General features: G+C 37.7%; 1 protein-coding gene across 1 annotated transcript; it reads left to right on the plus strand.

Annotated features, from left to right (window-relative positions):
• Positions 1–1,657: 1,657 nt before the first annotated feature.
• Positions 1,658–22,108, plus strand: adamts15a (ADAM metallopeptidase with thrombospondin type 1 motif, 15a). Its single transcript, XM_026211596.1, has 8 exons — positions 1,658–2,866; positions 10,022–10,154; positions 12,385–12,552; positions 13,944–14,230; positions 16,364–16,541; positions 16,711–16,886; positions 18,384–18,559; positions 19,005–22,108. Exons 1-8 carry the CDS (start codon positions 1,928–1,930, stop codon positions 19,822–19,824), a joined length of 2,877 nt encoding a protein of 958 aa, XP_026067381.1. The 5' UTR covers positions 1,658–1,927; the 3' UTR covers positions 19,825–22,108.
• Positions 22,109–27,043: the final 4,935 nt, after the last annotated feature.

Genomic DNA, 27,043 nt, shown 5'->3' on the forward strand with positions numbered 1-27,043 from the left:
CAAATTTCAGTTTTTTGATGCCGACACAAAATGACCAGCTAACATTAATTGACTAATCATATCAACAGCACATGTGAAAGTGTGAATGAGTACCAGTCAGGTAAAACCTGACATCATTGAAGTCTTCAGGATGTCTCAGCGTGTCCAGAAACACCAGGACTAATCTCTTTCTGAGGAGTCAGCTACGAAATCGTGTCACCACCAGTGCAAAGCTTGCTCAGGAACTGCAGCAGTGTGAGTGTGGTGTGAGAGCATCTGCTAGCACAGTAAGGCAAAGACTTTTGGACAACGGCCTGGTGTCAAGAACGACAGCAAAGAAGCCACTTCTCTACCAGAAAAACTTCAAGGACAGACTGAAATTCTGCAGAAAGTACAATGATTGGACAGCAAAAGACTGGTGAAAAGTTCTTTCCTCTGATGAAGCTCCCTTCCGACTGTTTGGGACATCTAGGAAATCGATTGTTTGGAGTAGAAAAGAGGAACGCTACCATGGGTCCTATGACGTGCCAACAGTGAAGCATACTGAGACCATCCATGTGTGGGGTTGCTTTTCAACCAAGGTAGTGGGCTATCTCATAATTCTGCCCCAAAACACTGCCATGAATAAAGAATGGTATCAAAACATGCTGCAAGAGTGACTTCTTCCAACGATCCATGAGCAATTTGGTGATAATCTGTGCAGTTTCCAGCATGATGGCTTACTATGTCACAAAGCAAGAGTAATAAAGAAGTGGCTCGAAGATCATTACTTTTAAATTTTGGATCCGTGGCCAGGCAACTCCCTGGATCTCAATCCCATAGAGAACCTGTGGTCGGTCCTGAAAAGGTGAGTGGACAAGCAGAAGCCGAAAAAGTGTGATCAACTCTGAGAACTAATAAGCCAAGACTGGAACGCCATCAGTCAGGATTTGGCCAAGAAGCTAATATCCAGCATGCCAGAGCAAACTGAAGAGGTTATAAATAATAAGGGTCAACACTGTAAATTAACTCATTATATTTTTTTGCCAATAAAAACCTTTAAAACTTATGATATGCTTATGATGTTTTTTCAGTATACCATAGAAACATGGTGGGGCGGGGATTCTAAATACTGCGCTGTAAACTTTGCAAAACACAAAATTGATGTCACTGCCAAAACTTTTGGACATGACTTTAGATTATATTGATAAAACATGTTTGGTAAACGTCAAGCCCATGCACCATTTATGCTCTTCACAGAAACATAAAAAAAAAAAATTATGGAAAATATTATATATATATTTTTGGTGTGCCATTATATAACCTCCCCTTAAATGATGATAATGTCACTCACTGGTGTAGAAATCACTGCACATTCACTTTCTACCACAGCTACTGTGAGTAGAGAATGTAGTTTATGCAGATTTCAGAAAAGAGAAGATAGAGAGTAAAATATAAGATCCTTTATAATGATTAATTAAATAAAGATACCTTAAACAGAATATAACTTTGCAGTATATATGCAGTAATATATAGGCTATGTAAATGTAATTCACGTGCTGCCCTCTCTTAAGTCACAGCTTGGATGCCATAGATGTGGGAGGGAAAGCCGGCTCTTGGAGCGCTGCGCGCTCATGATGCGCAAGCTCACAGAGCAACAAGTACTTGCTGGCTTAACATTAAAACAAAAGGCATACCCAATGAGCGCACTTGAGCACCTCCCCAAAATCTTCTGATTACAAGCGCTGGATGTTTACAAATGCCGCGCGCACATAAAAGCCACAGATGAGCAGAGCCGCTTCAGTATCCAGGTACAAAAAGGCATGGATAGCAGACCGGCGGATTTCACACTTTGTGGACGCGCAAAGGCAATATTTTAGTGCAACCGTATTCTGGAATATTCTTGCGTTCACATCTCGCTGTCTTTCTCATTTTGCGCTTTATAAATCAGTTTTCTCGCGCAACAAACATGTTTTTGTTGCTAAGGTCAGTTCTTCTTGTTAACGTGTTCTATGCTCAATGGGAAATTGTGCATTCAATGCAGAGTCAGCTGTGCGTGCCCGTCAGACTGGATCATGTCAAGAACCATTTAGTCAGTGCTGAAGACAACACGTTGCCTCAAACAGTTGTATTCAAAATAAATGCATTTGAACAAGATCTTGTACTCGAATTACTGCCTGACTCCAGCTTCATTGCTCCAGTCTTCTCGACGCACACCGACGCAACTGCTCAAAACTCCGCGCCCAGTGAAGATCTGAGCCGGTGTTTTTACGCCGGTGAGGTGAATTCTGATCCCTACTCATATGCAGCGCTCAGCTTGTGCAAGGGGCTGCAGGGCGCATTCGGTTACGATGGCTGGGAATATTTCATCAAGCCGGCGTTGAACGACACCGAGTGGAACGATGCGCATGCCCATCTCATCAGCCGCAGATCTAACGCCAATCTGAGTGGAAACTCCACGTCAAGATGCGGCGTGGACAGTGGTGCAACCCAAACCGTTGCACAGTCTTTGGCGAAGTTTAAGCACCTAAAGGAACAACACAAGTCTAACGTCACTATGTCAGTTCTGAAAAACCGCTCGAAGAGATTTGTCTCCATTCCGCGTTATGTAGAGACATTAGTGGTGGCCGATGAATCCATGGCCAAATTCCACGGTGACGACCTCAAGCATTACGTACTGACCTTAATGTCAGTGGCAGCTAAGCTTTACAAACACCCCACCATTCTTAACTCTATCAGCATCGTGGTTGTCAAGTTTATGGTGATTAACGAGGAAGAGAAAGGACCTAAGGTTTCCGGGAACGCGGCGATGACCCTGCGTAATTTCTGCACCTGGCAGAAGAAGCTGAACAAAAACAGCGACAAGCATGCGGAGTACTGGGATACGGCCATCCTATTCACAAAACAGGTAATGTGTTTCGTCAATAGGGGGCAGTATGAGAATCAACGAATCCTAGAAAGATCAGGCTAATGTATCTTGTGGTAATTATATCAAGATGGCAGGCAACATGAAACAAAACTGAACACCACACAGGCTGCTGCAGTTTACTTAACCAATAATCAAACCAATTTAGACATGATTTATAATGACACTGTAATCACAGCTTGTAAGTCCAAAGGTGAACTGCATAAGCATAAATATGGTTTTGATTGTGTTGTTTGTAAAACCAAATAAAACAAAAAAGCACATGTTTGTACTCTAACCTTAAAGAGCACTAGTACATCAAGTGTGGTTAAACTCTGAAATATGTTTTGTATCTCGCAGAGTAACGGGCAGGTTGCAACAAGAGTGGCCTCTCCAGTTAACCTGCAGTTGCCACGGATGTCCCATCATGTTTATAAATGTTGTTAATGTCATAGGTCAGGCCTGCCTTTGAGCTATTGCCCTGTATCAGCACTGCGAGTAGGAATGTGTGCTCTGAATCAGCAAAGATACAACTTACATATGCAGAATACTTAGCAGAGTGCTAAAATAATTTGCTTATTGATCTCGTTGAACTTTTGGAGTGTTATTTTTAAATGATAGTGTTTTAAGTAATTTTAGCTAATTATTTTTATAAGTTTTGAGATTGGATGCAGAACATCTAAACAGGCTGAACAGTGCAAGCAACATTTCCACAAGATCAGATGTAAAGTAATATGGAGTTTTAGCAGGTTTGAGAAGATTCTTTTGGGGGTAAACAAATAGTGTGATCATTTGGAGTTAAAAGGATAGTACTGATTGATTGATTGATTTTGTTTAGAATATACTGCCATATGGACCACTTCAATCTTCTTTTTTTAATAGGCACATAGAAAAAAAAACTTTTTACACAAAGTAAGATTATTAGTACAAATTATGAATTAATAAAAACGTATTTTCACATGGTTCCTTTCACAAAATGAGTGACCTCAAAGCACTTTTATTATAGCAAATGATTTGTAAACTAAAACATTTTGACATTTGCATCAAATGACCAGCTCCATATGATTTTGCTGATGTAGTAAACTTGCAACGTGACCCACCAGCCAGCCAGACTCATGTTCATCTGTTTAGATTAAAACTGAACACACTTTTAGTAGCAGTCAGTGGACTTTGAAACACTTTGAAAGTGTTACAAATCATACAAGAAGCAATGCAATATCATTTTGCACAAAAATCATTGGCACAGTTTTCCAGTAAACCTGGAATGAGAAATATTCCTTAAATTAAACTAAACCATACAATATTTTTAAATGACTGACTGGCTTCACTGCTTAACAAATTTGTATAAAACCTTGTTTGTTCATTTTTGGTAGCATCAACTTCTTTGAACTTGATATCTACCTGTCCTTATTTAACCTCACTGCAGAATAAATGTAGTTATGTTTTAATTTATTTTGGTACTGTTATTAGCCGTTTGTCAGTGACATTGACGAGGGCAATATAAAGGAATGGCTGCACAAAGTTTAGCATTCAGTCTTCAGATTATGATTTTACTTGCACATAAACCCCTGCTTTGTACCGATTCACCCATGAACTCATTTTATGCTGTCAGCTGTTTTTTAGGAAAACTCATATGTGTGAAAACATTTCCATCTCAAAAAATGCCAGATGAGCACATCCACTGTATCCTCTTATAATCTGCTGCAGTTACACATGACCTGAGCTGGACATCCAGACCAGTCATATCTGCCTAGTCTGGATGACAGCTGTAATGAATCATTCTGAGGGGAGTAAATGTTTTATTGTTTCTTCTCCAAAGGGAACTTATGAAGCATTTTAGCAAGAAAGCACAGTTACTCCCTACATTCTTCCACTCATTATGTTCATTACTCCCTGTGGACAGAGAGAGATTGTTGGGTTTCTCCATGGTCTTGGATGACTCGAGATGAGTTGGAGAGGAGCTAGACTTGTACATCTGCTAATCTATATAAAAGAAAAGTTTCCAACCTGAGTATGGTGCGATTATGCAAGTCTGCATAAATAATACAGTGAGAAAATGAATGAAACTACACATATAAATTGATGGACAAATGAATGGATGAATGGATGTTGATTGGTTAGATGAGTTAATGGATAGATAATTAGACTGTATAGAATGTATACACTGAATGTACAGATATATTGTAGGTATAAAAATTTAGATTTACATTGTTTACTCAGTTAATGCACTGCAACCTATCATATTAAATAGCTAAATTAGAATATTAGCAAACACAGCCTTTTTTTTATGTGCTAGTTGCTGTTTTCCTTTCAGTTATAATGAATGGGGACGGGAGCTTTAAAGCTTAAAAAGACATGAAAAGTAGCTCTTATGACTCATGCACTCCATTTGGAGTCTTCTTAAGACATGATAGATTTGTGTTAGAAAAATAAAATTTGTTATTCACCTTGAGCACTGATAGACTTCATGAGAGAGAAGTACTGATTAGTGACCGAAACATTCTTATGAGTCAGATCTTATCAATAAATCGGTTGATCAAGTTCACAAAGCAGGTTTTTAATAATGTGATCACAAATCAGATTGATCCAGTTCTTGAATTCATGAGGACTAACATTTTGGCTTGCCCTTTCATAAAATTATTATATAATTTCAGATGACTTAAAATAAATTGTACTTTATGGTTCTTCTGCATCCTTGTTGAAGTTTTAAAGTGCCTTGTACTTTAATGGAAAAGTATTACCAGTACAAGTCAAATGGGTTTGGAAGAGCATGAGGGTGAATGAACTATTTCAGAACTATTTCTTTAAGCTGTTTATGTTAGCAAGGCCAATGCATACAAAAGAGGTTAAGGGAGTTTCATACAGGACTATGGGAGATACACTTATGGGAAGTGTCCATTGGTGGGGAGCTTCCCCTAACCACAGTCCCAGCTGCGAGCAATTTGACTCTTTACCCCTCTTTCTCCTCCTACCCCCTTTCAGTCTGTTTCCCATTACTAGTATTTAATGAGGGAGAGGCAGAGGGTTGTGAAGAGAGAGAAATGCTAGAAAGATAGAGAGAGAAAACCTATGTGACCGCTGTGTCCAGGCCCACCTGCTGCAGTAGTCCAATCCCAGCTGCAGCCTGAGAGAAAAACAGTATCTTTCCATTCAGGTTGTTCAGTAATGACCTCATTCTCCGTCAAATGATGTAGTGGCATCAAAACCAGCACTGGATTATTGAGGGTATTTTTAATCACCAATTGAATATTATGGCAGCAAATATGTTTTTAGGTACATTTGTTGCAAGAAACAAGAAAAGTCTGAAAATGAGTCACTGTTGGCCAGTCATGCAAAAATGCAAATGTTCATGTTTAATAAAAACCAGAGTAAGAGTTTTAACTAGGCCACTGTTGCAAGAGAGAGGCCGAGAGTTATGCTATGGCAACATGAAATGTAACCATTACAAAAGTGACTCAAGATAAATTTACAAAACTCTACATGCAACTGCAGCACAAGAACTACAGTTCACAGAGTACATGTGTAATAGCATTAAGTTCATAGTATCAAAAATTCATGAACCTGCTTCAAAGAATCAAATGAACTACTGTTGTTAGCAGCCCAGAAAATATTGCTTCCCTTGCTGTTGAACAAGCTGATGTAATTTAATCTACTTTGTATCATAAAATTTGCTTTTTGTGTACTTTTGATATGCAAATTGCACATTATGTTTGGTTGTTAATATAAAGTATAATATACTTGACATTTAATGTAGAGCATTACTGGTATTTCGTAGTGGATCCTTGTGTTATATAATTTAGGTAATTGGGAACAGCAAGCCAGTTGAAAAGTTTGGCTCCGCTGTTCATCATAGAGACACATAGGCACATCTGCAGTTTATTTGTATTTTCTAAATACAGCCATTATCAAAGGCATTTGTTCCTTATCTGAGTCACTAATAAATAATAAAGGATTTCACTTTACTCACCTTTTTAAAATAAAAATACAGGACCCCCATCCACATCTATCTATCTCAGACACAACGATGAGTCTATAGCACTTATTCGCAAATATCGTATATCACTGCTAGTTCCAAATGAAGTTACCAATATCAAATCACATTTGCCTTCTCAATATTTTCCTTTTGCTGGCAAACTAAAAGTAACCAACAACCTTGGGCTACATCTCCTATTTTTACATAACAACATATTTGGTTTGAAAATAATCACCAGCTTGGGGCTTGTTGACTGCCATGTGAGCTTGTTTTTTGCAGTTCCTGTTTGTCACATGGTACGATAAAACATTTTTTCATTTTTCATTGTGCTTGTTGGAACAACATAAAATAAGAAAAACTGCAAAAACTAAAAGCCTCAGAGACTGTTGCAATCATTAGAAGAAACATAATTTTTTTTCATACTGAAGAACTACAGTACAATGTAAATTGCTATGTGGCCTGTATTTAATTACACTGACTCTCTGACACACAGACACTACCCGTGTGGCTAACCAAATAACCACTACCGCCCCACCGGGGTAGTGTTAGATAGTTTATTAGAGAAACTACAACAACCAAATAGATAGAAAGTGCGAAGGAAGGCAAGAGTTAGTGAGGGAGAGGAAAAGAGAGAAATGCACATATGGAACAGTTTGGATTTTATAAAGGCATAATGAAAGTCTTATGTTTGCAATGTTGGATGCCAATTGGGTCAGTGCTGCTTGTGGCGAGTATGGGCAAGTTCCCCCCCTGTTTTTCAAAGGATAAAGAGATTTCTTTCAAAACATGGAGATTGGATAAAAAAACAATGGATAGATAAGTTAACTGAAATAACTTGGAAGTCTGCTCTCATTGCTTATCTGACATTATCGGTGCACAGGACCATTAGCTAAACCAGAACCTCAAATGGTCTGATTCGGTTTCCTCCACCTGGCACAGACAGATGGCTAGAATCCAAAAGGCCCATTCCATATTTTATTACCCAAGCATGTCATCAGGCACTTAGAGTCTGTACTTTGGGGGAGGGGGTGTATAGTGGGGAAAATAGTGAAATGAATTCACCGGGAATAGTGGAGTAATAAATTAATCGGGTAAAATCTTAAATATGTAGGTGCTGATAAATATTACATTACAGTACAACACCAATCGCATAAAATTTTTTGTCTTCTTCGTATTCCATTTTAAATCCCGGTCACACAAGTAAAAGTTTGTCAGGACAGGGTCTGAGGCTACAGTGTTTCTTAACCAATCAAATGTTTTATATGATACCACTAAACAAAACTTGTGAAGAAAATCATGTTATTTCACTGTCCTTTTCAGTCGAGTTTAGAAAACTTCCAAATTCTAATAATAAATGAAACTATTGTTCTCACAGCTGAACTGCTGGTGATATATGAAGACGACGCTGAGTTTCGGTCAAAAAGGAACTGTTCATGAAACTGTCCATGAATGTTTCTGATAGTTTATGTACAGTAGTCTAGAAGTTTTTTGACTTCATATGGCCAAAGTAATAACCTAAACACCATAGCTGTGAACAATCATGTTCTTTAGTAATCCAATCAGCAAACTGTCTGCTTTCAGATTTGTTTATGTACGTTTGTAATGAGCACTAATGTAAAGTTAAAAACCCTTGTGCAGCTGGTGTTAAGGCAGTGGTGACTAGAGTTATTTAGAGAGATAGCTCACACCTTTCCTGTTACATGCATTTGCGGGAAGAGATCATGTTGCCTTCATTTAATAAAAGCCTACGTTTGGAAAACTTGGCAACATTGCTGTATTTTCATCCTGAAAGTGTAGAGTCAGGTCTCAGAGTGTCACATTTTGTTTAACTAAACTAAACTGGATTAACTGGTGGATGACTTTTTTTTACAGACTCGTGTTTGTTTCATTAACAATTTATTTTGTCTTGGGAAAAAATATTTTTATGCGCACAAAAGTATGTCTCAAGAATACAACTAATATGTTTATGGCAGATAAGCACTTGGACGTGATGAATGTCAATGGGAGACTTTACGATTAGCCCCATGATGATTCTTGGCAGTAAGCAGCTGGATGCACATACATCAAGAAATGCAGAGAGAATGTGAGAACTAGGTCAAATACAACAACAAAAAAGAAAGAGAGAGAGAGAGAGAGAGAGATAGAGATGTAAAATATACAAAGACCAAATGAAATACCGTGTGCTTGTAGGCAATGTTTTTCTCAAAAAAACTTTTTGATGGTTATGTATGAGTAACATGTCACACTGACTTGGAACTTAGACATCATGATTTATGCAGGTCAAAGATGTCAGAGCCTTTGGGTTATTCTGTTGAATAAGAGTTGAACTGTCTCTCCTAAATGTGGTAAAGCTTCTGTTCCCTTTAGTAGGCCGGAGAGAAACTCTACTTTTATTGCTAAACTTATGAGCACAGTCAGTGTTAGTCTACTTTTTTGGGATTGGTATAGGGTGTTGCACCATGGGATAAGACTGACCAGCAAACCTGCTATTAAGATGTTGATTCACTAAGACTCAACAGATATTTTGAGCAAATCCAGTTTAAACGGTGGTAACACAATATAGGTCAAATGGAAATTCTTTTGACTGAGATTTTATACCAATAGAAATTAGAACTATTTTGGGCATGTGAAATATTTCCATGTCAATTAAAAGCACATTCTTCTAGCTACCTATTTCCTATTTTCCACTCACTGTTTCTCACTCAATGCTAGTATTATTCTTCAGTTAAATTGACTGGCATACTGTATCTGTGATGGCCTTTTCTTTATTATTATTATCATTAATAATATACAACTTTACACCAGGATTAATGTCCCAACACCATTTTATGGTTTTAATCACCAATTTAAATATTAGCTAAAAGGTCTAAATTTAATATAAATAATTTAGTTTAACACAACTTTTTATGGGTTAAATATGATACAATTTAATTTGTACTAACATTGACTAACAAAACCAATCCTGGTAACACTTTAGATTAAGGAACAGATTTTCACAAATGCAGAATGTGTTCTTTATAAGTACTAATAAACAACCAATATTCTAGTAATATGTATGTTAAAAAGCTACTAGTTAATAGTGAGAATTGGTCCTTAAAATAAAGTGTGACCCAAATCTTCATCTAAAATGTTAAAAATTTAGATAAGAATGATGACCACAATCTGTTTATGTTCTACGGATCTAGGATCTGTGTGGAGCCTCAACATGTGACACACTGGGTATGGCAGATGTTGGCACCATGTGTGATCCCAAGAGAAGTTGTTCTGTGATTGAAGATGACGGGTTGCCATCTGCCTTCACTACTGCCCATGAGCTTGGTAAGTGTAAACAGATGTATAAAGCACAACTGTAGGGTTCTGGCAGTTAAAATCCCATTCATTTTCTCCAATAAGAAATTGATTTTTAACGACAAAATGTAAACCTTTCAAGAGAGACCTACTGTACAGCACCATGAGCTACAAGATTGTTAAACAATGATGTATGCTTCAGTTGAAGCCACAAGTCAGGATGACTGACTTCAGTTTAAAGGGGTCATATGATGCTCTTTTAAATATCATTATATTGTGTATTTGGTGTAACAGAATATTTTGACATGCTTTAATGTTCAAAAAACAAATTTTTTCCAAATACTGTACATTATTGTAGGTCCTCTATGTCCCACCTCTCTCAAACTTGTAGTTTTCTTCAAAGTCCCTCCTTCGGACAAGCACAGTCTGCTCTGATTGGCCAATTGACCCAGTGCATTGTGATTGACTGAGCACCGCAAGCACTCGTCGGAAATGTAACACCCCTTTCCATAATCACGATCTTCATCTTTCAAAATAAATGTAAAGACAGTTAATGATGTCCTTAGTTTTACCATCAGTTCAAGCCCGAAAGGGGAACAGAGTGGTGTGACAGACAGAATGATGAAGCACCTATGTGTTTGCGGTAGGCTACACAAGCCACAGACAGTTAAGACAGCTGACTCCACTGTGTGACCGTCTCTCTCTCTCTCTCTCTCTCTCACACACACACACAGTGCGCGCATACTGTACACACACACACACACGTTTGTTTTTGTGAAAAGTGGGGACATCCCATAGGCGCAATGGTTTTATACTGTACAAACTGTATATTCTATCGCCCTTCACCAACCCGACCCCTAACCCTAAACCTCACAGGAAACTTTGTGCATTTTTACTTTCTCACAAAAACTCATTCTGTATGATTTCTAAGCATTTTGAAAAATGGGGACATGGGTTATGTCCCCATAAGTCACCCTCTCCTTGTAATACCTGTGTCATACCCATGTCATTATACAGAGTTGTGTCCTGATATGTCACAGATTTGAGACGTTGCAACTTTACAGATCTTCTTCATGCACCAAGAGCTTATTACACTCCAAAGACAAAGTAAAAATTTAAATCGCATCATATGACCACTTTAAAAAATATAGTTAATAGGTAATCTTCTGTAAAAAAAAATTGCTTTACCATAATTCCTGGCTCTTTTCAGGGGATCAAGACTGACTAGCAGTTCTTCCCCATTCTTAAAATATCTTAATATCTTGTAATAAACTCAAAGGGGTTATGAACCGCCTTTGTTTTTTTATTTTGAACTGTTCTCTGAGGTCCACTTATAATGTTATCAAGAATTTTTCAATCTAAAAAACAACCATTTAGAAGTAATAGGTTTTCGGTCCAGTTATTAAACCCCTTTTATTGTAATACTCTGGTTGAATATGCGTGACGGATTGTAGACCCACAAGTAAACACCCACTGCTATGATTGACCAACACGTGTGTATTTGACAGTGTACATTCCTCATAAATGGATGCTGCTGTGATTTGGGTCATAAATGCATAACTACTCAGTATGTATCAAACCACCTGTAATAACAGACAAAACAATGACCACGTAATGAAAACTAATTAGTTACTCGCATTTGTGTGGTGCGACATCGGATCTAATATAATCAGCACATCATTGTCTTTTAGTTTCAGTCTTACTGTAAATCCCATGTTGAATCATGCCTTGTTTGTAAACGAATCAGTGAATAAAGGTCAGCAAGTTCTAAATGACGTAGTCTGGAATTTCATTAAAAAAAAAAGTTAATCTACCCTCTTTCCTAATGTTGGTATCAGAATGAAGGCAAAGCAAAAATTGTGTTTCCACAACTTAGCACTGCACATCTCGTCTTCAGAGCAATCTTTATCTATACAACACTGTCCCAGAGATGACGTTCATTCAGTTCAGATTAGATCAGTGGAGCAGCTGGGGAAAGATAAGCTCTATTGAAGTGGCTTGTTTAGCAGTAGGAAACATCATAGGCGGTTTGCAAAAGTTTCCTCTCAAGGCCAGAGAGGACATGTGGGGAGATGTTGGAGGTGTTGCAGAAGTGACTCAGCATAGCTGTGGTCCAACTGCTGACAGGAAAATTGTATTGTAACGATAGGTGATTTAAAAGGCAAAAATCAAAATTTACATTTGGATGATTTCTAGAGATGGTTCATTTACATTGTGTTCTCACTCCTTTCTCCTCTCCTATACGCCTTCACCCCTACAGGACATGTCTTTAATATGCCACACGATAATGTTAAAGCATGTGAGGAAGTGTTTGGCAAGCTTCAGGACAATCACATGATGTCTCCCACTCTGATCCGGATCAACCGCACCAGTCCCTGGTCACCATGCAGTGCTGCCATTATCACTGACTACCTGGATAGTGGACACGGTAAGTAAAAGAAAGAGATACTGTGCATTTCCTATAGACCTACAATTAATATGTTACATTTCAGGGGACTGAGAGAGGTTTGCATGAATTTTGACAATTTAACTTGAAAGTGAATAAAAACCCACGTAAAGTAAACTGAAGTGGCTTGAATGTGGTTTGTATAAAACATGAATTCTTTATTACCTTTCACAAATATGTTTGGCTTTTATAGGTAACCATTTAATGATAATGCCATGTGAAAGTGAAGAACAACAACTGCAATATAACACTACTTTTGACAAACAATTAATCTATGCTGAAATTTGCGTTTAAATATGTTTAGATCAAAATGTAGTGTGTTCAGTTTAAAAACATTTATTTTCTATTTTAAGCTTAGAAAACAAAATAATTTGCAATAAAGATTTCATTGATTGCATTAGTGTATACTGAAGCTACATTTTAATGTGAGGGTTGGAGCAGCTTTGGCTCTATGTATTCTACTTGAATTTTATTTAAAAAATAATAATAAATTGAATATTCAATGATGGATTAAATGAATGAGGGTAAATACATTTAAAATGTTTTATATACATTAATAACATTCAAATAAGTGCTGATTTAAAAAAAATGGATCAGAGTTTCAGCAAAACTATTGCACAGCACAGCACAGTGCCAAATCAATATATCAAAATGATTTCTGAAGGATTATGTGACACTGAAATCTGAAGTAACTGCTGGTGAAAATTCAGCTTTGATCACAGTAATAAATGACTTTTTATTTTTAAATATAAGAAAATAGAAAACTATAAGTTGTAATACTATTTAACTGAATTTATTAATTTACTATATTTTAATAAAACAAATGCAGCCTTGTAGGGCATAAGAGACTTCTTTAAAAAACAAACAGAACTGATCCCTTTTGAATCGTAGTGTATATGAGCGTGCTCAGGGCAAATAGAGTGATGAGTGAGCCTGGGTTTAACATCTCAGTGTTGGTGATTTCTGAAAAGCTGACTTAGACATCCCAACATCAGTCTACGTTACAGCTTGCAGATCTGAAACTGTGGTGACTGACGTAGCTGTTTTACTGGAGTGTTTCTGTGAAGGTTTACAGTGGGGTCACTGGGGGGTCCAGAACCTCTCTCAGGACTGAGATTTTCCCTCTGTAGATGAAGACGTATATATACACTTACATTTCTGAAAAATATAAATAAATCTAAAGCAAATATATCATGCATACACTCCAGTCATCTAGTCAAACCTAATTTTTTACTTCATGAAACCATACTTACTGTATATTTTAATAAATAAATAGAGGTAAATTGAGTGTAAACAAAAGTCTCAAAAGTGCTGTAAATACAATTACATAAAACTGTGTGTAACAATTCTCTTATCATTTGACATCTTTGCAGGCGATTGTCTGCTGGATCAACCTCAGAAACCGTTAGCTCTTCCAGATGTGCTCCCAGGTGCATCGTATGGTTTAGAGCGGCAGTGTGAGCTTGCCTTCGGTGCTGGCTCAAAGCCATGCCCATTAATGCAGGCACCATGTCAGCGCTTGTGGTGCACAGGAAAGACCCGCGGGCAACTGGTGTGCCAGACAAGACACTTTCCATGGGCAGATGGAACCAGCTGCGGAGATGGTCAACTCTGCATGAGAGGCACATGCATGGACAAACAGGAAATCACCAAAACTAAGGTACCTTCACACCCCTGCAAACAAGCAAAGGGCCAACAGTGGGCTGCCAACGCAGGACCCCTGATAATTTACTCATTGGCAAACCGTTGGGCCCTTAGTGCTGGCCATACACGGACAGCCCTCACTTAGCCCCCAGGAAAGTGTCACTAGGCCCACACTATTAATCTACAACAGGGGTGCCCAACCCTCGTCCTGGAGATCTACCTTCCTGCAGAGTTCAGTTCCAATCCTGATCAAACACACCTGTCTGTGATTATCAAGTGCTTCTTTAGATCCTAATTTGTTGGTTCAGGTGTGTTTGATCAGGGTTGGAGTTGAACTCTGCAGGAAGGTAGATCTCCAGGAACAAGGTTGGGCACCCCTGATCTACAGCAATACATTTGTTTCACTTTTTATAACTATAATACCAACCGGGACATAAGCACAATGTGTTCAGCAGGTAATCCTTGCTGGCTCATGTTACTGTTAACTCCCTCCACACACACTACTTTAGATAAGGAAACCTAAAACACACTAGCTTACTAGTGGTAATGAGGAAACTACACACAATATTCTAATTAACAGGCTCATGTCTGTTAAGCCAAGTTCAGACTGCACTATTTTCAAAGTAGTCGGGTCACTGTTCTTTTCACACTGCATGACTATCTTGGCCAGCATTCAGTCGCTGCCGTGTTCATACTGCACGAAGGATCGACGACAGAAGGTTTAACACTGCATGACTTTACAATAGGAAGAATAGCCGACAACTCTGTCTGGCATGCAAACAACATTTCTCAACCAAACACATGCGAGATGTGACAAGGAAACAACACAATATCACTCGTGCAAGACCGGACTTCTCACGTGAGACTGGGGTAGCTCAAATGAAACATCAAACAGACACGGGTGCTCCTGCAAAAAATATCCTTCCATTTCTTAGGTCCAAATAGACAGAGAAGAAAGCCTTTTTCTGAAACCAAGCCATGTTTGCTGATATTGTGGTCTATACTGTAACTCCTCCCCAAACTCCCTGCTGCTCTGCATCTTGCTCTCTCATTGGCTGTCGGTCATCGCCGATGTAGTTATCAGTCAGAACAATGTTCACATAGCATGATTTTGATCGATTCTCACAGATCAAGTCTTTGTTCATTCACACTGCGTGACTGTCACTCGCGTGAACGAGCACCGATTTGCAAGTGATTTTAGGCATTTGTCTGCGATTTCTCAAAACTGGACTAAAATTGTGCAGTCTGAACTCGGTTTTACACTTCAAATATGGCTCATTAGATCCACTTTCCTGCAAACTCAAACTCACCCACCTGTGATTTTCTAATGATCCTGAAGACATGCTGTGTTTGATGAAGGTTAGAACTAAACTTTGCAGGCCTATATGAAACAACAGGTTTTGAAAAGGTGTCTTGGTTTGAGCTATTCCAGTTCAACTGAGTGGCTTAAGAATGTTCAGTAAATGTTGATTGTATCCTCCTAGTTGCATTACAGGGCTGCTTACACAAAATCTGCATGAGCCCAAAGGATACAAAAGTTGCTCTAAGCCTGAACGGGCTGGCCCATCATGGGATTCATTTGGGCAGTCCGCTAGTGTGGGCTGCTCACAGAGAGCCTGTGGTGAACACAAAGTTGTGGGCCTTGCCTGGGTAAGCCCACACTGGGCCTGTTTAGGTTTGGTGCCCGTAATAAGCCAGCATGGGCCCCGCAAGGACATGTTTGCATGGTACATCTACAGTATTCCAAATACTTGGATGGATGGATAGTTGTACACTAAATATACAATATTTCAATGGTGTTCTGATCATGCTCACTTGCAGAATTTATCATTTTAGAAAAGATTTAAACTTTTGTTGAATGAACACATTTTGAAATAACTCTCACTGCAGTGCAAGAGATGTCATGTGTCCACAACAGAGATTTGACATACCGATGTCAGCCTGTTAAACGTACTGCACTTGACCTGTTACTTGGTTTTTATTTGCCCTGTTGCTTAGCGATCTTGCACATGACCCGTAAACGTGTTCTTGGTTGCCAAGTAATTTGGGATTTAGAAGTAAAATAGAGCTTGTTGTAAAAGGATGTTCAATGTTCAATGGTCAAGTCAATTGTGACAACCCCCCCCCCCCCCTGTTTCTTCTGTATTAGGTGGATGGCAGATGGGGTAAATGGGGACCATTTGGTACCTGCTCCAGAACTTGTGAAGGTGGAGTGCAGCTTTCAAAGAGAAAGTGTGACAACCCTGTGCCAGTCAATGGCGGCAAATACTGCCAGGGTGTGAGGGTCAAATACCGGTCCTGCAACCTCTCCCCATGCCCTGACACAGGTTTAAATATTTTCTGTCTACACAAAAACAGCATCAGTGTAAACAAGATTTAATTAAACAAGGAAAATTGTATTATTTGGAATAATTTATGCTTTTCAGAAGTGCATATGGAATAAAATAAGATTTTCAAGAATGTGCGCCATTTACATCTGCCTCATTGTCCCTTTAGGCAAGAGCTACCGTGAGGAGCAGTGTGAAGCTTACAATGGGTTGAGCCTGAACACTAACCGACTCACCCCCTCTGTGGTGTGGGTGCCCAAATATTCGGGTGTTTCGGCTAAAGATACATGCAAGTTGATCTGCAGGGCAAATGGAACAGGCTACTTCCACGTTCTTGCACCTAAGGTGAGCAATCTCAATTTAAAAAAAAAATTCATTTGGATTTAAGGCATCAAAAATGTATATAAAATATTATTTTAATATCAGTTTCATCAGTTCATGCAGTGGAAAATATGAGTTATAAAATAATATAAAATAATAGGGCCTATTTATTCTAACTAGTAGGGGTAGGAAATATGACTTAAATCTTATAGCACAATATGAGTAATTTTATTTCATGGTAACTTGATATATCATAGTATAGTTATTTTTGCTTTAAATAAGGTATTTATGATATCAAAACTGTATAATTATTGTTAAAAATAAGTACAGTACAGTAGAACAAATAAATAAGAAATGCTACATACATTGTATAAAGTAATCAAATGTTTAAACACACTTCATATTCTTCACTGTGTAAATTAAAAGTATATTTCTTCTTATAAAAAATATTTAGCTTATGTAAAGTGATTAACATTCACATGAAATTTCTCACATTGAAATAATGAAGCTTGAGGACTTTATGGGGGATGTGGGGAATATAACATGTAAGTGAGTCTGGGAGTCTCACTAGACAAAGTGAACTTAACACACCTTAACACCATAAAATACATTTGCAATAGTTTGCTACATGAAAGGCTGCATGCAATATCAGAACAGTTATGAGTTATTAAACCTTCATCTGAGAATTTATTGAAAGGAAAAGTATCATTAAATTAAAGCCATATATTACTATAGGCATGTAAGAGGAGAAAGGCCTGGTGAGCATACCTGCTGTTTGGTGGCTGCTTTACACTTACGTCAGATTTCACTTCAGGCAGAGTTGAGTAGTCAGGAAGAACAGATGAAAGTGAGAGGAAAGATAAGGAAGGTGAAAGGGCCTATCATTGTGAGATACTGTTGTGCAGAGTGAAACTGTACAGACGCAACAGTTACGTCAAGGGTAGAGGTATGTTTATGAGACCGGGATTTGACACTGAAGAAACTATTCAGAGCTTGAACTCTTAAAGAGACAGAATTAACTCTCATCTGCTAAAGACACGTTTTGCCAAAGGCAAAAAAAACAAAAAACCCAAGGAATAATTAAACAATACCAAAGACTAGACTGTACATTAATTGAGTAAGCCCCATTGCTAATTTGAAGGTGTAGCTCATCCAAAACAAATGAGCAACAGAACAGGGGAAGAAATAGCTGAATAGTAGAAAAGCTAGACTTATTTGTTTCAATACACCCCACACGTATTGTCATAGTTAGAAATAGTCCTGTTGTGCAAAGCTGCTCTACAGTAGTCAACATTTGAAGTGAATCAAAAACTTTCATTAAAGTTTCATCATTCTTGTCTTAGGACAAGTTTGTTGAACTTTTTTGATCCACTTCAGATGGTGACTACTGTAAAACTGAGCAATGGGAACCATTAAAGGGATTTATCTAATGTACATTTTTAATTACAAACAAAAAAGAAATGTAATTAATGCATTTAAATCATATTGGCATGCAAATCATTTTTCTCTGCTATTTTATAGGTTGTGGATGGTACACCATGCTCTCCTGACTCCCCGTCCGTCTGTGTCCAAGGCAAATGCATCAAGGCAGGCTGTGATGGAAAACTGGGATCCAACAAGAAGTTTGACAAGTGTGGAGTCTGTGGAGGAGATAATAAGAACTGCAAGAAGGTCTCAGGTCTTTTCACCAAGCCAATGTGAGTGAAGTTGGGTCACACAAATAATTTATGTGTTGATTATTAACCTCATGTTTTGCTAAGACAGGTTTCCTGCTCAGATTTGATTCTGATTAGATTTGATTATTTAGAGTATTTTTTAATATTTTTGTTATTATGTCCTTTATACTTATATATCTAAAATATACTGGAAAGTGTTTGAGAATGATTTTGATACACTAAATAATTGGTTCATAAGTATAAATTGTTTGTCAATTGTACTACACTGCCTTTCACTAAAAAGAACTGGTTCATAAGAGTCAATTTTTGTGAATCAGTCATTTCTTGCCATTATTTTTGGATATGCCATCAGAAACTCACATTCTTAGTATTTATTTAATTTTTTTAATTGGTCAACTGATGCACTAAGAGAGAGAAGAATATCCCCAAACCGTTCTAATACTTCTCCTGACCTTTCTCTTCTCAGGCATGGTTACAATTTTGTGGTCATGCTTCCTGTGGGAGCCTCTAACGTCGACATCAGGCAGCGTGGCTACAAGGGCATCGTGAGTGATGACAACTATCTTGCTGTCAAGAACAGCCAGGGCAAGTACCTCCTGAACGGAAACTATGTGGTTTCAGCCATGGAGAAGGATATCCTTGTGAAAGGAAGTCTGCTCCGCTACAGTGGAACAGTCGGCTCCTCAGAAACTCTTCAGGCTGTGAAGCCTCTGGGAGAAGCCCTGGTAATTGAAGTACTATCTGTAGGCCAGATGACACCTCCACGTATCCGCTATTCTTTCTACTTGCCACGGGAGAGCAAAGATGCCAAGGTGCAAAAGAAAGAAGAAAAGGCACGTGCTGAAAACAGTGTTCTTAGGGAAGAGGGCGGAATCAGTAAAGGTGGAAAAGACACAGATCTTCTCAAGGACACCATCTCACCATCGTATGTCAAAGATATTGCACCAAAACCAGGAAAGTGGGTGGCGGCCAGGTGGGACGTGTGCTCGGTTACTTGTGGTAATGGGCTCCAGAGGAGGATGGTGCAGTGTCTCGGGGGAGATGATGGGCCTGGAACGGACTGTGAGCCTGCCCAAAAACCCAGAGCTATTCAGGCTTGTGGAGACCCTTGCCCCATGTGGGAGGTGGGCGACTGGTCCCCCTGCTCCAAGACCTGTGGAAAGGGCTTCAAACGGCGCCTGATTCGCTGCGTTACAAATGTGGGAAAGCTGCTTCCCAGGGAAAAGTGTGCAGACAAAAAGAAGCCACAGGAGCTGGACTTCTGTTTATTAGCCCCTTGTAAATAATCCACCCTTTCATTTAATATGTCTCTACTTGGACTTTGATTCATATTCAGCAGAGAAAAGTACAAAGAAAGAAGACTATATGTTCTGGTTAAAAGTTTATATTTTTTCATCTGTCTGACAATGGGGAAAAATGGACAGCTGTGAAAAAAAAATGACTGATAAAAGACAAACTGAGGTTCTGAGATAAACAGGTTTGAACACAAATGCAAATAGTACTCTACCTCTAATTCTAACCAAATCCATCACCTGTAAATCATCCAGATGAGACCATATTCAAAATCATGCCTGATGTCATTAATATTTTTAGGTATTAATAAGTAACGGGTACATGTAAATTTTTTGCATATTTGAATATATGATATAAATGTATTGACAGCACCTAAAACATGAAAGTATTGAAATATGTTCTGCATTTCAAATAAAATATTCTTTAATTCTTTATATACTGTAAAAAAAAAATTATATATATATAAGAAATATATTTGTATAGTTATTATAATTTAATCCCACCTCTACTCTAAAGCTAACCACTTCTCATCAACGCAAAATATGACAGGCAATTTACCACATTAAACCATTTTATAGACCTTTGTCGTTAATTTTACTGTAATGTTAAATTAAGTGAAAAGCATGACAAAGAACATATTAATTAATTAAATGCAGTAAAATCAATGTGTTCAATATTCTATCAAAAAGGATTTTCAAACATTTATATGCCTAGAAATCATTTATATGTCAAATTTTTCCATTTTAGGTGCTGTTAATATGTCAATAATGTACATGTATATTCAAGCATGTGAAAATGTATGTGGTAGAACCTTTTGAACGTTGCCATCCAAGTCCCAAACAGCAGTGTAATTATTAAACCTAAACTGCACAAATCCATTGCTTTTAACTGAATGGATGATCAGTGTAAACATCTGTGTGAGCAATTGATGTCTGAAATGGCCATTAATGAATGTGTGCAGTGGAGGCCACACTATATACTGATAAAGTCCATCTGGGGTATGTAATAAACTCGCTCACAAATGCCCTTGTACTGCATGAAACTTGCTGCAATCTACCCTTTGATACCCTCTTTTCTTCAAATTTCAGAGCTGTGGAGAAAATTAATTAGGAAGTGATTCATTATTAACCAAAAAATAAGATCCAAGAATGAGACTGGAGTATTTGTAATAGAGGTTAAACATTTGGTTTACTTGTTTACTGGGTTTTACATTTTCTTCAAAAGGACTGAGAAGTAGCACAGGCTATATTTCTATCAGCACATTTTCTGTCAACAAACAGATCTAAATATTAGCATTTTTTCACAAATAGAGCGAGGAAGCCGGTTCCCAAAGCTTTACGTCATGCAAATAAATGAAGTCATCTGTAACTGGAAGTCTTCTAACTACTTGGTTACCACATGGCGTTTCGTGCAATGCAGCGATCCACCTTTACCACTGAAATATGACATGCAGTAACTCAGAGGGGCCATTTTGACAAAGTACAGATCATGGAAATGTTTAAGTCTTCGCCAGTACAACAAAAACAGCAAGAAGAAATCCTTATGCACACGAGGCCTGTGTTTTATCAGTTCGTGTGTGTTAGCATGTTAGCTGTCTGTCCCTAAACACTTTTTGCATGTCCATTCATCTCCTTAAAACCACTGTTATTTAGCTTAGCAGACCTAACTTTTTTCTCTTCTGGCCAGCATATTTCCTGCTTTCAGCCATGTTCTGTACTGCCAAACACATTCCCTCCTCATCCAGCTTTCAACCAGAACCCTTTTTATAATTTGTTGTAATGCTGTTTATCTCCTCTCCTCTACCTACCACTGAGCCAGAGGCGCAGCTGCTATAATCATGCCCTGTCTGGTACAGTTGCCATTTTAATTAAGTTATTACTATTACAATGAATTTTAAGAACTGGTGGCTGGTGGCACAAGGTTGTACAGTGTCGTGCCCTGTGCTTTAGTGGCAAGTCGTTCTTTGTACACAGTACGTGAAAATCCCTTTAATACGCTAAACATGTTACATTGATGATCAAGGTTCTTCAGAGTGACCATATCGTCCATCTAAAAGATGGTTTCTGTATTACTTTAATGCATATTTTACTTTTGCGCTTTTGTACAGCAAAAGATTTCAATGTCCTGCATGGGCTTGTATACCATGTATACATCCATCTGGCTGTGCACAAACAAGTCATGTAAATACCTATTATGTCTTGTTATACATGATTTTTTTTTTCTTTTCTTTTTTTTTATGCTTCAAGGTATTTATTCCAAATAAAACATGTAGAAATATTTTGTAGTCCTCGTTATTTTTGCTGTTGTATTAATACATAGCTTGACAATAAGAGTGTCTGCATGCAGGAATAAAAAAATAAATATTTTCAAACTCCTGACACAAAGATGGAAAAAAACAGGTATTTTTTCAAACTGTTGAATGTAACAGCTGCACATGCCGTCTAGGGCCTTTTAAGGCAGTTTGACCTCGATCGGATGAGTATATAACATGGAGAGTGATGTCATGGCTATGCATAGTGGGTAGTGAGACAGACTAGTGCTATTACATCAAGCAGAAAGCATTGTTCTGTCAGGGGCCAAAACAGTCTGATTTCAACTGACCTACATAAGGACAAGTATGGACTAAAAAACAAGACTAAAGCACATTGAACAAGGATTTAGCCTCTTCTTTCCTGCTCTAAGTTTGACCACCTTTTACGTTTGTTGGATCCTGATATGAAACACTGTTTGAAGTCCTCTCTTGAAATATGCTGGTATCTCCTTGAATGCGCTGCTCATCTTTTAACACCAGTTTTTGTTTTTTAAAACTTGTGAGGAAGGGTGTAGTTTTTCACTGTTTGTCAATATTCCACCATAACCACCCTCTTTTGTTCCCTGATGTTACGTATCATTAACAGACAAGAAAAGTTAATATAGCCTTCATAGTACAGCGCTGTCTTAATATCCTGTCTGAAACTACTGATCCATGAACCTTTGTCCATAAACCATTCTTTGGGGATCTCATATTCACCCACATGTTGCATGAACAGACGAGCAGAAAAATAGTTGAGGAAAGTTGTCTGTGGAAGTTATGGAAAATAAAATCATATTCCTACTAGAGAACCTGGTGTTTTCCTGATAACAGCCATGATAAAAACCACAAGTAAAATTAATTGGTGAGGACAGATGTACATCAACAAATCAGCCTGATTAAATTAATGACTTGATCAGTTCACAAATGCTTTTATTCAAAGTACAGGAGCTCATAATATTAGCAGAACCACAATACAAAGTTTGCATAAAAGAGTGGACCATAAAGAAGCAGACAGAAAGGAGGTGCTAAAGAAAGTGTAATTATTAGGAAGTGCTTGTTTATGGTTATGGAAGTATTTTGTTCATGGAAGATTGGAGTCTTCAGCTATTTCTGAAAGGCTGTGATGGTCAAAGAAGATAAGCAAAGCACAATTTCTCGTTATTTTGCAAAAGACCAGTAACAAAAGACTTCTGTTATTGTGTCCCAAAACATTTTGTTTATAAAGCTCTGAAATCAATTTTGTCCAGTTACAACTAGCTAAATGCAAAATGTTTTCTCAACCAGGTCCCATATGGTGAGTCATACTGCTGCATGAGGTGAGAGGATTGAAGTGTAGGGACCCATTTCATGTCATGTAGAGTCACTGCAGCTGCTTGCTACAGTAAATGTTTGCACCATATTCACTGTACAAACTATATGCTTTTATCAACAATAAAACTTGCCTGACTACCAGCTATCATTACTCCAGTAGTTGTATTGTCTTTTCCCTGCAGTTAGAAAATTATTGCATAACTCTCAATTAAGTGGACAGAAGAAAATAGAACTTCAAGTTTTGTTTGTGGGTCTGATGACATTGCAGAAGGTCTGCAATTGAACATCAGATCTATGATGAATCCATGATATACACTGGCATAAAAGTATAATAGGAGGGATGACATACTTTGGTTTTTAATGCACGTTTTAGACGTATGAGGTACTTTGGGGAAAAATTATGTATAAAAAAAAAAAACTCCCAAGAGCAAGGGAAATGAGAAAAAAAAGAGAAAGGCCTTGAAACAGACCTCAATATGGAAACCATCTAAAAAGTTTACACTGAATAAAGAATTGGAGCAAACACAAGATAATATATAACATGCTAATTAGGTTAAACAAGACACAGGTGCTAATAATTACAACAGGGAACATGAAACACAAGAAACAGGAAGACTAGGCAGAGGAAACATAAAAGCACTTCAAAATAAGAGTCACCCTACAGGCAAATACTACATACATACTGTAGGTAATGTTTTGTTTTATGTACAATTACATCTAATAAGGAAACTATAATAAGACCAAACCTTAAAGGGATAATTCACCCCAAATGAACATTTTGTCATTAAACACTAACCACCATGTCATTCCAAAACCCCTTAAATGCTTTGTTTATCTTCAGAACACAATTTAAGGTATTTTTGGATGAAAACCAGGAGGCTTGTGACCTTCCCATTTACTGCCAAGTAAATTACACTGTCAAGGTCCAGAAAATTAAAACAACATCAGAATAGTCCATCTCCCATTACTGGTTCAACCATAACGATATGACGAGACAAGAATAGTTTTTGTAATCAAAGAAAACACAAATAAGTTTATTCAATAATTTGTCTCTTCTGTGTCTCTCCGCATCACTTAAGCGCCATTTTGGAGAATATGAGCTGAACGCAAGCAGTGTACACTCTTCTGTGTCAACTGCACTGCATGGATGCGCTGTTTTCAGTTACATCAAAGTGTGAATACACTTAGAAAACATATCCTTGTGTCACAGCTATACAAACAAAAAGTGTTCTCATCACTTCATAATGTTACGTTTGAACCACTGATGGCAGATGGACTATTCTGACAATGTCTTTCACACTTTTCTGGACCTTGACAGTGTTATTTACTAAGAAGTCAATGGGACAGTCTAAAGCCACCCGGTTTTCATCCAAAATATCTTAAATTGTGTTCCAAAGATGAACAAAACTTTTACAGGTTTGGAACGACATGTGGGTAAGTGATTAATGACAAAATGCTCATTTTGGGGAGGAGTAACCCTTTAAACTGTAGCAATGAATGCTTATATTGTCTGAATTCAGTCAGATTTAGAGACTGCATGGATTTTTAATAAGTGCAACATCTTTTAAATGTGTTCAGAATGCTATGAATAGCAAAAAAAAAAGAAAAGAAAAGAAAAAAAAACAGACAAATGAAAGGGTATGTGATGCCTGAAAACTTCCTTCCTAACTTCCCTTCACATGATTATCACTTTTTCCATACTTTGGTTTGCTGTCCTGGAGGTAGGGAACCATTTTCTTTAAAACTGCTTTGAAAAGGAGTATTGTGAAAAACACCATACAAATAAAATTGACTTCTCAGAATCAGCCAAAATGTATCCTGTTTATTTAAAAGTGTTGCCAGAACATCTAGGTAGTGATTTGGATTCGAAGTGATTTTCTAACAAAAAATTATAGATTTTTCATCAGAACATTCTTCAAATGGTATAAGAGTACTACATCTTTTTTGAGAGGTCCTGAGCATTTCAAGTTCTAGAGTAAAATGACTTGAATCTCTTTAAAAACACTAAAGTTTGAATGAACCCCTTGAAAATGTAAAATATGATTTTGACCAAACTTTTTATGTTAGGAAAGCATGGATACAGTTTTGACATATCATTGGCCATTGCTGTCTTAGAACAGAGATAAATGTGACAACACAGAGAGAACAAAAACAGGAACCAGCCAGGAACCAAGGATCAGATTAAAGATAAAGGTTCATAAAGATCTGGGAAGCGGGTAAATAATGAAAAGGGTAAAATGAGACCTGATTCCTGTTGGCTATCACCTGCTACATGTGAGGAGCCAAGCGATGACAACATTTCTCTAAGAAATGGACCTAAACATTCATACTATCCCACCTCAAGAGAGATCTGACCACAAATCAGAACAGAAATATGCTGAAGTCATCCAAACATATCAATAACATCCTGCTGTTTCTATGCTTGAACTAGATTAACATTTGTTTACTTTACAGTTTACTGAATCTCTGAAAGAAATGTGAACTGATACTATACTGTCATCTGCATGTTCATTTTGGCACTGGGTTTTGCCTCATGGCTTTCTTTAGCTTGTGGTTTAAAAGCAGTTGGGCTCTGGCCATGTCAATTTGCCTGCTAGACCTTGAAGACTGGCTCGATGCCTTGCAATGCAAAACATCTTAAGAGAAGCATACAGGGAAATGAAAGAGAGAGGGATGAAGTCATACCCCTGTGCTATAAAGCCCTTAAAGCAGAGCTCTCGGCAGGAGTGAGGTTCATTACAACCTGACACAGTTAGGGGGATTCCTGCTTTCTTAATTTCTCTCAGATGGAAAAGTGGACTTTAAACACAAACATGCATTTTTCAATGTGAGTCTCTGAGTTATGCAGTTTTATGGTGAACAAACAACCAGCTAGACTTAATAAATCTGGGCCTGGGGGCTGCGCGAATAAAGATAATGATTTTTACACTGATTGGATGTTGACTGATAAAAGTGCAAAAGAGCTAAAATGTTAACATAACACTAAAACAGACAAAAAAGAATGTCAGGGTTCCAATGAGAGGTGCAAACACTGAAGAAAATGTACAAAAAAATTGCGGATTGTGGTTATGGAGAAAGTAACAGTCCGCAAAACGTGCTATAAAGGCCATTCTCTGGAAAGCTCAAATCTGATTGGTCAGTAATCACATTCAGCGGTCAGCTATTGGACATGGCAGTGCTATAAATCAGTCCATTTGTTCAGATTACTGCAACTGATGCTGCTTTCATGTCTATTGTATTTTAAAGACTCACATTCACATACAAACACAGCTTGCAGTGAAATTGACCTCAGAGGACTTCTGTATTAATATTACTGCAATAATGTTTCAGCATCTTCAGCATTTTTTGTACATTGTAAAGGAATCTATAAGAAAATATAGAGCTAAAATTGAAAAATAATTTCAGCTTCAATTAATGTACAGCTAATGTACAGTCGGCCAGTCATTATTGCAAAATGAACCGCTTCAGGGAGATCCGAGACTCTTCATTTATTTTCTCAAAGTGTTCTTTGGGTTAAAGAAACCAGACTGTATCTTCAGTAATAAGTCCATGATCAAACAAATCTAGAAATGTTATGCCTCAACTGCACTGTGACTCAAAATATTAAA

The sequence above is a fragment of the Carassius auratus genome, chromosome 30 (genome assembly GCF_003368295.1).
Source record: "Carassius auratus strain Wakin chromosome 30, ASM336829v1, whole genome shotgun sequence".
Classification (NCBI taxonomy): Eukaryota; Metazoa; Chordata; class Actinopteri; order Cypriniformes; family Cyprinidae; genus Carassius; species Carassius auratus.

What these genes read in the sequence shown, in the direction of transcription:
- adamts15a (XM_026211596.1), top strand. Translation starts at nt 1,928, where the DNA reads ATGTTTTTGTTGCTAAGGTCAGTTCTTCTTGTTAACGTGTTCTATGCT. An exon ending in AGGAAATCACCAAAACTAAG is followed by an intron (nt 14,231 to 16,363) that starts GTACCTTCACAC and finishes CTTCTGTATTAG; the next exon opens with GTGGATGGCAGATGGGGTAA. An exon ending in TCCACGTTCTTGCACCTAAG is followed by an intron (nt 16,887 to 18,383) that starts GTGAGCAATCTC and finishes GCTATTTTATAG; the next exon opens with GTTGTGGATGGTACACCATG.